General features: G+C 43.4%; 1 protein-coding gene across 5 annotated transcripts in view; it reads left to right on the top strand.

Annotated features, from left to right (window-relative positions):
- BICRAL (BICRA like chromatin remodeling complex associated protein) overlaps positions 1-12752 on the top strand; it is a 107219-nt gene extending 94467 nt beyond the window's left edge. For all 5 annotated transcript variants that reach the window (XM_045498243.1, XM_045498245.1, XM_045498244.1 and 2 more), the window contains 4 exons: positions 546-691; positions 2009-2103; positions 4357-4459; positions 8880-12752. In XM_045498243.1, coding sequence (XP_045354199.1) covers positions 546-691; positions 2009-2103; positions 4357-4459; positions 8880-9643 — 1108 coding nt within the window. In that variant the 3' untranslated portion in view covers positions 9644-12752. The remainder of the gene's footprint in view (positions 1-545; positions 692-2008; positions 2104-4356; positions 4460-8879) is intronic.
- Positions 12753-13347: the final 595 nt, after the last annotated feature.

The raw sequence follows: 13347 nt of genomic DNA on the forward strand, positions 1-13347 counted from the left end.
TGCAGGTCCACTTATACACAGATTTTTTTCTGATAAATACAGAAAATGTATTTTCTATCGATGTATTTTCTGTTCCTTATGATTTTCTTAATAACGTTTTCTTTTCTCTGTATAATGCATATAATATAAAAGCTATATATTAGTGGACTGTGTAATCAGTAAGGCTTCCAGTCCACAGGAGGCCATTAGTAAAGTTTGGGGAAAGTCAGTTCTCTGTGGGTTTCTGACTCTGCGGGGAGTCAGTGCCCCCAGCCTCCCATGTTGCTGAAGGGTCAGCTGCGTATCATATATAGTTTGAGTCTACTGTTGGCTCTTTTGTTCTTAAGAAGAATAGTTCTTGGTCTTTCCAGCATGCCACATACCCTTCGATTGACTGAAGGGTCTCTGGGAGAAGCATGGTTTGGTAAACGCCTATGAAGTAAAAAAACAGAGCTGCCATACTGTGAATAATAACATTCCTGTAGGTCTTAATTTCTTTGCATGCAAATCGCAATTAGGTTTCCTACCATGGATCTCCACTGACATGGGCAATTTCTCTTTTAAAGCATTCTCCAGCAGTTACAGAGGGACCAAGCCCACGCTGTGACACCTGATAAAAGTCAGTTCCGATCACTAAGTGATGCGGTGCAGAGGCTACTCTCCTACCACGTGTGCCAGGGCTCCATGCCCACCGAGGAAGACTTGAAGAAAGGTAAACAGGCTGTAACCCCAGAGTGCCACTGTGACACCAGACACCATCCTATGGATGCCCCACAGAAGAGCGAGAGCCACGTAGCTCCCAGACAGTAGGCACGTTAGTGTTTTTAATCACAGACCTAACTTGTTCCCAATTTACTCAATCTCCCGGTCCATGTTTAGGGTTATGTGACTTACTCTTCTCAATATTCTGTGAAGGGATATGCAGGTGTCAGAGTATTTTATTGACAGGTTTGGGGGCAGTGAGTCCAAAGCATTGTCTGGACTACTACTGGCTGCAGGCGGGATGGCTCGGAAGCAGGTACTCTAGGCAGTGATTTCTTGTATTGAGGCAGATTGCATACCCTTAGCTGCTACTACCAGTTTTATGAATTAGAGAGATACTTTAGCCCTCACAAGCATTCTTCAAGGTTCCAAAATGAGTCTAGGGCATTGCCTTATGTCAAGAAACTGGCAAAAAAGATTAAGGCTGGGAGCCCCATTACCAACCTGGAACCCCGCCATTCCGATGCCTCTCACAGATGCACAACGGAGTTGGACCCGCCCTCCCCCCCCCACCCTTCCCACCACCGTCCCCAAGCCTGGACTCTGGTAGTTCCCTTCCACTGCTTGAATCCCTCCCTCGGCTGCCACTGGTCTTGCTTCCCTGGCTGGGGTCTCTGATCTGAGTACAGTGGTGTCCCTGTCAGTCCCCTGGGAGCTTCCCTGGGAGTTCCCAGGAATAGGGTCCAGATCCCGCATTATACAGGGATGTGAAGACTCAGAGTGATTAGAAAATATGAAACCTTTGGAGACCGGCAGGCAAAGGCCAGAGCCACTGCACCATCACCTGCAGGATATCATGAACTAGTTTGTGTCCTCACATGAAAACCAGTCGGCCCACCCCAGACAGCAGGACTGCATTGTTTCAACTGTTTTCGTCTTTCATACCATTGAAGGGAGAGGGGGTACGGCCACCTAGACCAGCAGATCATTCTCTGTTCATTGATATTTATTGCACATCTGTGTTACGTGGTTTTCCTTTATAGGTGATGTTAAAAGCGTTATGCTTTTGGCTTCCTGATTTAAGTTAACGTAAGCTAGTATTGAAATGACTTGCTTGATCACATAACAATGGACCGTGAGAAAAGCAGCGCAGAAGCTTGTTTAAACAAGGAAAGCTAATCTAGGAAGAGAAAACTGTCACAGACAAGACAGGTTTGAGCAATGGAAGAGTAATGCATTTCGGGCCTAAGAAAGAAAAGCCCTAGTGGTGATTTGCACCGTCTTACCATTTTCTCTCTTTCTCTCCTTTTTTTTTTTTTTTTTTAAGTCGACAATGAATTTGAAACAGTTGCCACTCAGCTCCTAAAAAGGACCCAAGCGATGCTTAACAAATACAGATGCCTGCTTCTAGAAGATGCCATGGTAAAAATGCTGCTACCACGCATAGTTGTTTTTTTAAAACTCTACAGGTCACAGCTACTAATTCAGAGAGAAAAAAACCTCAGGGAATTGTATTTTCCCAGCATAGTTTAAAAGGCACAGATACTACAGCACTTGGCATCTGGTGCGCTTTCCACGCTCGATCCCACCTAGTGAGTGCTGTGGCTTTCCTGGCCCCAAACGAGGAAACCAGTGCTTTGGCTAAGTCACTTGCCTAACATTCCACAGCCAGTGAGCTTGCAGAGTAACTAACAGAGCTAGAAGGTAGACCGGGACCATCTGGTCTGGCTGGGCACCCCCCAGCCTCCATCCACACTCTGATGCTGCCAGCCACCTCTCACCAGCCCAGAGATGTGGCGAAGGTTGTTCAGAGTGACATCTGAAAAGACGAGGTGACAACAGATGTTAAAATTGGTTTTATCTTGTTTTTAACGGAGTGATCATGAACATGCCATAAAATCCCTGCACGATTTAAAAACATACACCTTGGGGGCGCCTGGGTGGCTCAGTCAGTTTAGCGTCCGACACTTGATCTCAGTTCAGGTCTTGACCTGACAGTCTTGAGCTCAAGCCTCATGCTGGGCTCCATGCTGGACATGAAGTCTACTAAAAAACATAAATGTGGACAAAAATAAATATAAATGTACAACTTGATGGTTTTCCGTATATTTGTAGGGTTGTGCAACAATCACCATTGTCTAATTCCAGAGTCTTTTCATCTCCCTAAATAGACACTGAAATTAGTTTTAAAGCATCCGTTAATTAGAGAAAAATGTAAGATACCTCAGGAAATGGTAGAAAGACCAAACCTCTTCTGAGATTTTAGAAACAATTCTAAAATCGTATCAGCCTTAACCTATAAATTGGCCTCTTACAAGCAGTCTTAAATTTAAAATCAACTTTGAAAATGTCCCTTGGGAACTTAGTTGAACTACATTATGCACATAGACAGTACAGTATAAATTCATGTGTGTTTATGTTTACTTAACTATATATACACACACACATATATATGTATATATATGTACATATGTGTGTGTATACATACATATATGTATGTATGTATATACATATATATACATATATATATATACACATATATATATGTATGTATACACACACACACACACACACACACACACACACACACACATTGGGGTGCCTGGGGGGTTAAGTGTCCAACTTTGGCTCAGATTATGACCTCACAGTTCGTGGGTTCGAGCCCTGCGCCAGGCTCTGTACTGACAGAGCCTGAAGCCTGTTTCGGATTCTGTCTCCCTCTCTCTCTGCCCCACCCTTGCTTGCACTGTCTCTCTCTCAAAAATGAATAAACGTTAAAAAAAAATTTTTTAAGACATGTATATATATATATATTTACTTACTTATATTTACTTAAATTTGTGCCTCCAAAGCCTGAAATAGTTGTTCTCATTTTAACAACCATTTCAGAAACAAAATGCTGAGATGTCAAAAAAGAGTACCATTTTTGAGGAAAGGCCCACCTATTTGGTCAAATTATCTTCTATTAAAAAAAGGTCATGCAATGAAAAGACTTTTAACATATTAGTAAGCAGAGAAGGAAATAAGAAAGATACAGAACAATGTGTATAGTTGCTACCATTTGTGTGCAGAAATAAAGAAGAATGTCAATGCATGTGTGTGCATAAAATCAGTCTAGAAGAGTCTAGTAACACTGGTAGGTGCAGGTGCCCCCAGGGAAAGGCAGGGAAAGCCAAGAAGGCAGGCTTATTTTTCACATCCTCTTTAGTATCTTTTGAATTTTGTATCAATGTGTAAATCACCTTTTCCCCCAAAATACAATTTTTAAAAATGCATTCCTACATGATAAGGATAAATGTGACTAAACAGAGGTGCACCTGGGTGGCTCAGGCAGTTAAGTGTCTGACTCTTGATTTTGGCTCAGGTCATGACCTCATAATTCATGGGATCTAGCCCCGTGCTGTTAGCACAGAACCCTGCTTGGCATTCTCTCTCTCATCTCTCTCTGCCCTCCCCACCCCCTCCCCCTGAGTTCGCATGTGCATATACTCTCTCTCTCAAATAAATAAACATTTAAAGAAAAAGATTTCTTTAAAAAAATGTGACTAAATGGGACATGACTAGAACCTAAACACCAAATCCTCATGTCTGGTGGCTTCGTTTGTTTCAAAGACACAGTGGGATGTTTGCACTTGTTAAAAGGCATCTGAAATGACCGGACTCTCTCGTTTTTAGCGGATCAATCCCTCTGCTGAGATGGTGATGATCGATAGAATGTTCAACCAGGAGGAAAGAGCTTCTCTGTCCCGAGACAAGCGTCTGGCACTTGTAGACCCTGGTAAGAAACGTCAGAGGGAAAGTAGAGGAGAGGGACGGACTTATGGGGTCCGGGCCATGGGCCTTTGGGGAGTCTGTCTGAACCACCTCTTGTTACAAAACCTGAAGGTACAAAATGAATTCTGGAGGGGATGCCTGGGTGGCTCAGTGGTTAAGCACCCAACTCTTGATTTCACCTCCGGTCATAATCTCATGGTTCCTGAGTTCAAGCCCCACATCAGGGTCCAAGTTTACAGTGTGGAGCCTGCTTGGGATTCTCTCTCTCTGCCCCTCTCCTGCTCACCCTCCCTCTCTCTCAAAATAAATTAATTTAAACTTTAAAAAATTTTCAAACTTTAAAATATTATATAATACAATACAATAAATAAAATGAATTCTGGGGAGAAAGAAGAACAGAATGAGAGCAGTGTAGGCATACTCTAAGAAGGCCTATAACCTAGAAAATCCAACCTGGAATTTGACATTTGTTACGTGATTATTTCCCCCCATTATAAACGTAAAATTCTCATTCTTTTTCTAGTTTTTGAGAACAAAATTAAGTCAGAAGCCTTCCCCAAAGCATTTAAGCCTCAGCAAATTACTGAGTTGTCTTACTATTTGCAAGGCATTGTAGGGTCCCTGCCCACAAGCTTGTAAATTGAGATGCTCCATTTAAGTACCTTTCTCTCACTCTGTCAGTTTCCCACTAATTTCGTGGAAGGGGAGGAAGAAATTTCCCTCTGTCCAAAGTTTTTCTAGCTGGGCTAAGAATTAAATTTTACATAAGACCTATTAATAGGAGGAAGCAAAGTTTTATTTATTTATTTTTTTAACATTTATTTTTGAGAAACAGAGCACAAAGTGGGGAGGGGCAGAGAGAGAAGGAGACATAGCATCCAAAGCAGGCTCCAGGCTCCTGGCTGTCAGTACAGAGCCCAACGCGGGGCTCCAACTGTGAGATCATGACCTGAGCCAAAGTCAGAGGCTCAACTGACTGAGCCACCCAGGCGCCCCCAAAAAAGTTTTATTACATGTGTACAAAGGTCCAATAATGAAGTTGAGACTCAAAGAGTAACCAAGGCAGGCAGTTTTTCTACTTTTTAGACAAAGAGACAATAAATCTATGAGGAATTGATACGATAAAGAAACTTAACTCTGGGACTTGACTTAGTAAGGAATTCAAAACAGAATTTGGACTGGAGTGGTAAATTAGTGAAAAGTAACAAGGGTTGTTCATACATCCTTCTTGGCCCTGAATTCCATGTATCTGGTGATGAGGATATCTCTCTGCCTCTTGGTACAGGGAGGGCACCTTTCACATGGGGGATTTATTTCCTGCTCTCAGGGAGCCAAGGAGGGTCAGAGTATCCTTGTACAAGCTGTTTTTTTAAGTAGTTTTAATCCAAAATAATCAGTATGCCATTGTGTTATTGGGGTGGCCTGCCCTTGGTCCCTACAGAATGCCATTAGATTTGACCCACAATCTGCCTTTTAAAAATGAATCCTCCCGGGGCACCTGGGTGGCTTGGTTGGTTAAGCATCTGACTTCAGCTCAGGTCATGATCTCACTGTGCATGAGTTGGAACCCCACATGGGGCTCTCTGCTGTCAACATGGAGCCCGCTTTGGATCTTCTGTCCCTCTCTGTCCCTGCCCCACCTCAGCTCGCATGTGCTTGCGCTCTCTCACTCTCTCTCTCAAAAATAAACATTTAAAAAAAGTTTTCTTAACGAAATAAAAATGAATCCTCCCAGGGCGCCTGGCTGGCTCAGTCAGTGGAGCGTGACTCTCAGTGTTGTGAGTTCAAGCCCCATGTTGGGTGTGGAAATTACTTAAGAATAAAATCTTAGGAAAACAAACAAAAAAATGAATCCTCCAAATAAATAAGAATCCTCCTTACTTTTCTCTGGCCTCTAAAAAAATTTTTTTTAATTTTTTTAATGTTTATTTTTGAGAGAGAGTGCAAGGGGAAGGCGGGCAGAGAGAGAGGGAGACACAGATTCCAGAGTAGGCCCCAGGCTCTGAGCTGTCAGCACAGAGCCCGATGTGGGTCTCGAACTCATGAACTGTGAGATCACACCCTGAGCTGAAGTTGGACACTTAACAGACTGAGCCACTCAGGTGCCCCTGGGCTCTAAAATGTTTTTTTTTATTTAATGTTTTTTTTATTTTGGGGAGACAGAGAGACAGAGTGCAAGCAGGAGAGGGGCAGAGAGAGAGAGGGAGACACAGAATCCGAAGCAGGCTCCAGGCTCTGAGCTGTCAGCACAGAGCCCGACGCGGGGCCCGAACCCATGAACTGTGAGATGGTGACCTGAACTGAAGTCAGACGCCCAACCGACTGAGCCACCCAGGCGCTCCTGAAATGTTTTAAATCAAATATCATTATCACAGTTCATGGAATATAAATTTTACCCATACTTGCACCATCCTATAGAAGAAAAGTTTTTATTTCTCCAAGTTTCCTTCCAGCTCCGGTTCCTATTTGCATGCATCATTTATGTATAGTTATAACCATATGTCATATGGTAAATATGATTTTGTTATTCTAATTGGCTTCCATTTAACATATCTGAAGTCCTTATCATTTGCTAGAGTCTTCAAAATAATATCTAATACATTTTTTGTAACTTTAATTTGAGAATTTAGCTACTCCATTCCCCTACTGTTGGACTATTATTTTCCAGTGGCTTTATTTCCATTCCCCTAACTTCTTTTCCAGTTGTTAAAGATTAAGGTTCTGCCTTGTGTCTGACGTGGCTCATGAAATTTCTAAAGAGAATAAATGATCCTTACACTCAGTCTGAAGGGAGCGTCTAAAAGAAATGCTGTGTACTTAGGAGAATCCTCAAATCTTTCCAAAAAGGAAAAGAATGATGTAGGATATAATTCTATCTCTTTTTCTTAGAACTTGAAATCTCCTATTGCCTTTTGATGAGTTGGGCTTATGGATAAATCTTCCTACTTCGTCACAGCCCCCCAGACCTGCGTGTCACCTTCACCCCCCTCTGTATTGTGCCTGCACAGCCAGTGTTTGTCGGATGGAGTCTTCTTTTTTTATTTATTTATTTATTTATTTTTAATGTTTATTTATTTTTGAGAGAGAGAGAAAGAGACAGAGCACAAGCAGGGGAGGGGCAGAGAGAGAAGGAGACACAGAATCCGAAGCAGGCTCCAGGCTCCGAGCTGTCAGCCCAGAGCCCGATGTAGGGCTCGAACTCACAAACTGTGATATCATGACCTGAGCCAAAGTCAATGCTTAACCAACTGAGCCACCCAGGCGCCTCTGGAGTCTTCCTTTTAAATATTATTTTTAAACTTTTTTAGAGAGAGAGAGAAAGTGCAAGCAGGGGAGAGGGGAAGAGGGAGAGAAAGAGAGAATCTTAAGCAGGCTTCACACACAGCACGGGGCTCAATCCCACGACCCTAGGATCATGACCTGAGCCAAAATCAAAGTTGGACACTCCATCAGGTGAGCCACCAGGCACCCCTGGAGTCTTCTTTGTACATTTCAAGGCTGTATCCCCTCATCTCGTATTTTGTGATTTGATGAAGAAATTCACATTTTGATTCTACAGATGTCATTAAAGCCCTATTTCACTTTTTCTCCTCTTCTGTAACAGCAGTCTGCTTCCGTGCCCTCAACCTCCTAAATCCTCATAAATTTCTCGTGTCATCCTGGGCTCTTCAAGGCTGGCACAGTCCAGTGTTCACTCATAGACCTGGTTCTTCCATACACCATTGTCCTTCCAAGCAGGTGTCATTTTGGAATCGTGTTGACCATTATTTGTTTTGTGGTCCTGGCAAAGTGCAGCTATAACTCCAGGTCCCCTTACATGTGTCTATAGGGACCGAAATGCCATCACCCAAAGACAGAAGTAGTTGTATCTACTCCCACCCTGCCCTAAAGCCTCATTCCACAGCCCTCTGCTCCAAGGGAGAAACCAAGCTGATACTAGCATCTAATTTCTGTTTTCAGACTATTTCAGAGCAGTAATTAAAAAACTAGCTAAAGATAACACTAAGAGGGGTGCCTGGCTGGATCAGAACACTCTTGATCTTGGGGTTGTGAGTTTGAGCCCCAAGTTGGGTATAGAGATTACTTACATACATAAGTAAATAAACTTTAAAAAGAGAGAAAGAGAGAGAGAGAGAGAGAGAGAACACTAAGATATCAAGACAAAGTGGAGGTTTTGCCTGTTTGGTTTTCCCATTTGTCACCCACCAAGCAGCTACTTTTTCAAAGAGGTTTAAGCTTCTTGTCTGGAAGCCATGGTTACTTTCACAGGAAGCCCCCTCAAGTGCGGTGCTTCTGCGTGTTCCTGGACACGAAAGACTGGTTTGCTGGGCTCGGCTGGATTTGCACTTGACCCACTGGGGGTCTGCCATATAGTTCTTCCTATCTCGTTCACTCATTAGTGTTCTTTTTGCTCCCATTCCCAGAGGGTTTTCAGGCTGATTTCTGTTGTTCCTTCAAACCTGATAAAGCTGCTCATGAGACACAGTTTGGCCGGAGTGACCAGCATGGCAGTAAAGCGCCCAGCTCTCTGCACCTGACAGCCAAGGCCCAAAGCCGAGAACCGACGAATCATGACCAGTTTCATCTAGTGCCTAATCACATCATGGTCTCCGCAGAAGGAAACGTTTCTAAAAAAACTGAATGCCTCGGCAGAGCACTGAAATTTGACAAAGTGGGCTTAGCACAGTACCGGAGTGCATCTGAAGAGAAGACAAGCCGGAGAGAGTCCACGAAGGCCAGTGAGTGCTCTCCCGGCCCCGAAGGGCACCGGAAAACCTCATCCAGACCAGATCACGGTACTGAGAGCAAACTCTCAAGCATCCTAGTAGATTCTCACTTGGAGATGACGTGTAACAATTCCTTCCAGGACAAAACTCTGAGGAATTCTCCAAAGAATGAAGTTTTACACACAGACATCATGAAAGGGTCGGGCGAGCCCCAGCCAGACCTCCAGCTCACTAAGAGTTTAGAAACAACATTTAAGAACATCTTGGAACTCAAAAAGGCTGGGCGGCAGCCCCAGAGTGACCCCACGGTTAGCGGCTCTGTTGAGTTAGATTTCCCCAACTTTTCTCCAATGGCTTCGCAGGAAAACTGCCTGGAAAAGTTCATCCCGGACCACAGTGAAGGCATTGTAGAAACCGACTCCATTTTAGAAGCAGCTGTAAATAGTATCTTAGAGTGTTAATAGCAGCAGCCCTCCCCCACCCCGCCCCGACACCCCGCCCCGGACAAGTTACATTCTTTCCTGGCAAAAGCAAATGGAAGTGTTCTCCTGTCTCCAGCCTGCTTGACCTTTCATCACAGGTTATTCTTTCTGATCTTCAATCCCATTCTTTGTTTAAGAGCAATACTCGTGGTGGTTACAGGGAGATCCTTTCGTGAAATTAATCCTTGTTAGAAAGCAGTCTGATAGGCCCTACACATTTCAAGTGTTACGAAAGTGCTTATAGTCATTTTCTTTGTGTGTTTGTTTACTTGTTTTATTATTACTGTTTTTTTTAAAAAAAAAAACAAAACACCATAACTCGCTGAGATCACAGTACACTTGGCCCTCGGTAAAATTCTGACAATCATTAAGTCATTTGAAAAGAACAGACTTATTAAAGAAAATCAAACAGGACTGATAGAAGCTACTTTGTGAAAGAATGTCCCACTGCATCTCCAAATTTCGTTGTTTTGGGTTTGTTGTTGTTGGAGGGGAGACCGCACGGTTGTCCCCCCCACCCCACCCCCCGCGCCCCGCCCCGGGCCACCTCTGAGCAGTAACTTGCCGGCTGCTCTGCCAGGGACCCCACAGCCCCGAGGAAGCAGCCAGTAGCACACAAGCAGGGCATTCGCAGGGCTTCCTTGTTCATTGAGCGCTTTTCTGATGCTCCTGGAGCAAAACCTCATGCTTTTCGGCATACGCATGTTGAGTTTCATCTAGGGAATGCTCTGTTCTTAGTTGCAATGGCACGACTTGAGAAAATTTTCACCAGGCTGAAATAAAGGAAAATGGAAACCAGTTAAGTGGCACAGTGTACAGGGGAGGCCGGGAGAGAGCCTTGAGGAGTATACTATGTATATATGTAAAAGCATATATATGTTAACTATTGAGAAAAAAAACAAGCGTTTTGCATTTTGTAATTGGATATAGTCAACGTATGCTGTACGTTTTTGTTGCTGGGTTTCCTTTCATTTAACCTCTCCGCACCCTCTCCCACAAATAGCCAAGCGTCCAAAGCACTTTCATTTGAAAACTGTGTTGTAATACTTCAGTTTAAACTCTAAGGGGACTTTGGCCTTGTTTATGCTTCTTGTCTGAGAACAGTAGTCACCCCCCGGCAGCAATCATTACCAAAACACAGACAAACCAAAGTTACCAGCCAGCCCCCCACTGAAAGAAAAGAGCTGAGACACGGGATTCCCGCTTGAGAGCCAAAGGACACGCCCTGTCACGGTCTGTGTGTGGCCCGTGTTCCTATTAGTGAACATGACTTATTGCTTTATTTATTTATATTTCTTTTCAGGGAGCTTTCCCCGTTTTCCTTCCTTGTGTTCGTGCCCCAGTTCATCCCATCTCGGCTGTTACCTTCATTCCCAGTGTCATTGTAACCAGCCCTTCTCTCCTGTCATTGGGAAAGCGACATAACGGTATTTCGTATGCACTCTGCCCCACGTGCACGTGCATGTATCTGAGCTATTGAGATCAGGTCATTCTGGTGACAGTGTGGACCCACCCATTCTTCCTCCCATGTGCACGCACTCTCTCATTTATCCTGTTGATCTCTCTGGCTTGAGGGGTTGCACCCACTGGTCTCCACTCTGACGCATTGCCAGCACCTGTTTCTGGCTGTTGCCAGAATGGGGATGACCCCATTGTCATCATGTTGGGCGCTTCTTTTCCAGATTGGCCTGCGTTGGAAAGGAAGGCTTCTGTTTATTGGAAAACACGGCAACGGAAGACCCAGACTCTCTCCCTGCCCCTCTGTCCCTGCACTCAAAGAAACCTCTCTCAGCCAGCCAGCCTTCATAAAAGAGAAGTTCCTTCTCCCCACCCCCACCCGCCGGCCAATAGAACTTGGAAAATCTGGGCCATTTTAGGGTTCCCATTTTTTCCTTATTTGTGCCAACGTCCAAATTGCAGATTTCCCCTTTTTTCCTGTATTGTAACATATTAGAAGGATAAGTTGGTATTGCCAGTTGGAACTTTCTGTTTGGGCCGCCCTGGGGTAACACCCTGCCCTGAACCCCATGATTTTATAGGCTCTTCTTCTCTTAGGACTCATGCTCCCCTCATTCCTAGCAAGACTTAAAGGTGGTCCTTCCTAATCAAATTCTTCTCATGGTGGAACTTTCTACCCGGAAGCCTTCACGTAGGCTACTGATGAGTTACGTTAATTATTGCCAATCAGTGGAATTCTTAAAAGATAAGCTTCATGTACATTCATCACCTCCCTTTCTTCCCCATCCTGTCCTGCTACCCCAATCCCAGCCTTTCTATATACCATCTCAAAGGGTCTTTTGAGCCCTAACACTTGTCTAGCAAATGGAGAGCCTAATTTACCAAAATGAAACTTGTAAATTTTTGTGTCCTTGTATGTAAGTTTACTTTCTATGGAGGAAAGATTCTAGATAATGACAAATGAAGATTACGAAATGTATTTTACTCCTGTGATTAGGTTTTGCGCACATGGGTCATAACTCGCATGTGGAGCCCCCTCTGGCTAAGGGCCAGAGGGCTCCGCCTCGGACGGCCAGCTTTGAGTTGTTCAGGTTCATTAGTCAAGGTTAATTTTTTAGAACTACTTGTACTCAGTAACAAAAATCATCTTCTTTTTTTTTTTTTTTTCTGTTGTGGAAAAGTGTGCATTTGTTATTAAGCATTTGATTTTCTGTGTCCTTAAGTACTGCCTAAAGATAAAGCAAATTTTAAACTGGCAATTACGAAAAAGAACTATTTTAGCTCTGAAGAATTTAGTAGATTTTGTTAGATTAGGGAGGCCTTACAGACTGACTTGACTTATAGAGGATGCGTCACTCACTGTCAGTGTGGTGTGGGCTTTATTTGCTTAAATACCTTCATTTGTATAGTATGTCTCACTTGAAATTGCTTTGTATACATTTTGTAAAAATATTTATAAAATGTTTTGTAAAAAAAAGTATAACAAATCGCAGTTTATTTTGTTATGTTGGATAAATACTGTTAAAAGAAACCAGTCAGTAACTATATTGTTAATCCATGGTTAGGAAATGTTTAGTTGGAGATTACAAAATGAAACAACCATTGCAATACAGCCAAAGATTTGGGAAAATGCGCAACTGTGATTGTCTTGATTTTGCAAATAGGAATGGCTCTTTTCCCAGAAGAAAAAGGTAAGTAAGCGTTCAGTAGGAGTTCTACTGAAATAGATTTACTGTTCCCAAACAGGAGCCTAACTAGTGAGGGGATAGGGTTTTCATTGACTGGCCTTTCCAAACAGTTCCAGATTCAACAGAGTTGGTCGGTGAGAAAGTTTAGTCATGTATTTGTCGGGCCTCCAGCCCTATTCTTGTCACGTGGGTCCTTAAGGATGTCACGTGGGACCTTTAAGAAGGAAGTAAAAATGGGGCCATTTGAGAAGTTAGATAAATGAGCCTCAATCTGCAGAAGGTTTTCTTCACTGTATTTATTTTGTTTCAGTTAAGGACAAGAAGGCTAAGGCATAGGTACAGAAAACTGTTTTACACAAGACTTACCCCAGAATTAACATGTTTCTCAAAATTTTTCACATATTTATTTATTTTGGAGACAGCATGAGCAGGGGAGGAGCAGAGAGAGAGAGGAAGACACAGAATCTAAAGCAGGCTCCAGGCTCTGAGCTGTCAGCACAGGGCCTGACACGGGGCTGGAACCCACAAACCAGGAGA

This window comes from Leopardus geoffroyi, chromosome B2 (assembly GCF_018350155.1).
Source record: "Leopardus geoffroyi isolate Oge1 chromosome B2, O.geoffroyi_Oge1_pat1.0, whole genome shotgun sequence".
Lineage (NCBI taxonomy): Eukaryota > Metazoa > Chordata > Mammalia > Carnivora > Felidae > Leopardus > Leopardus geoffroyi.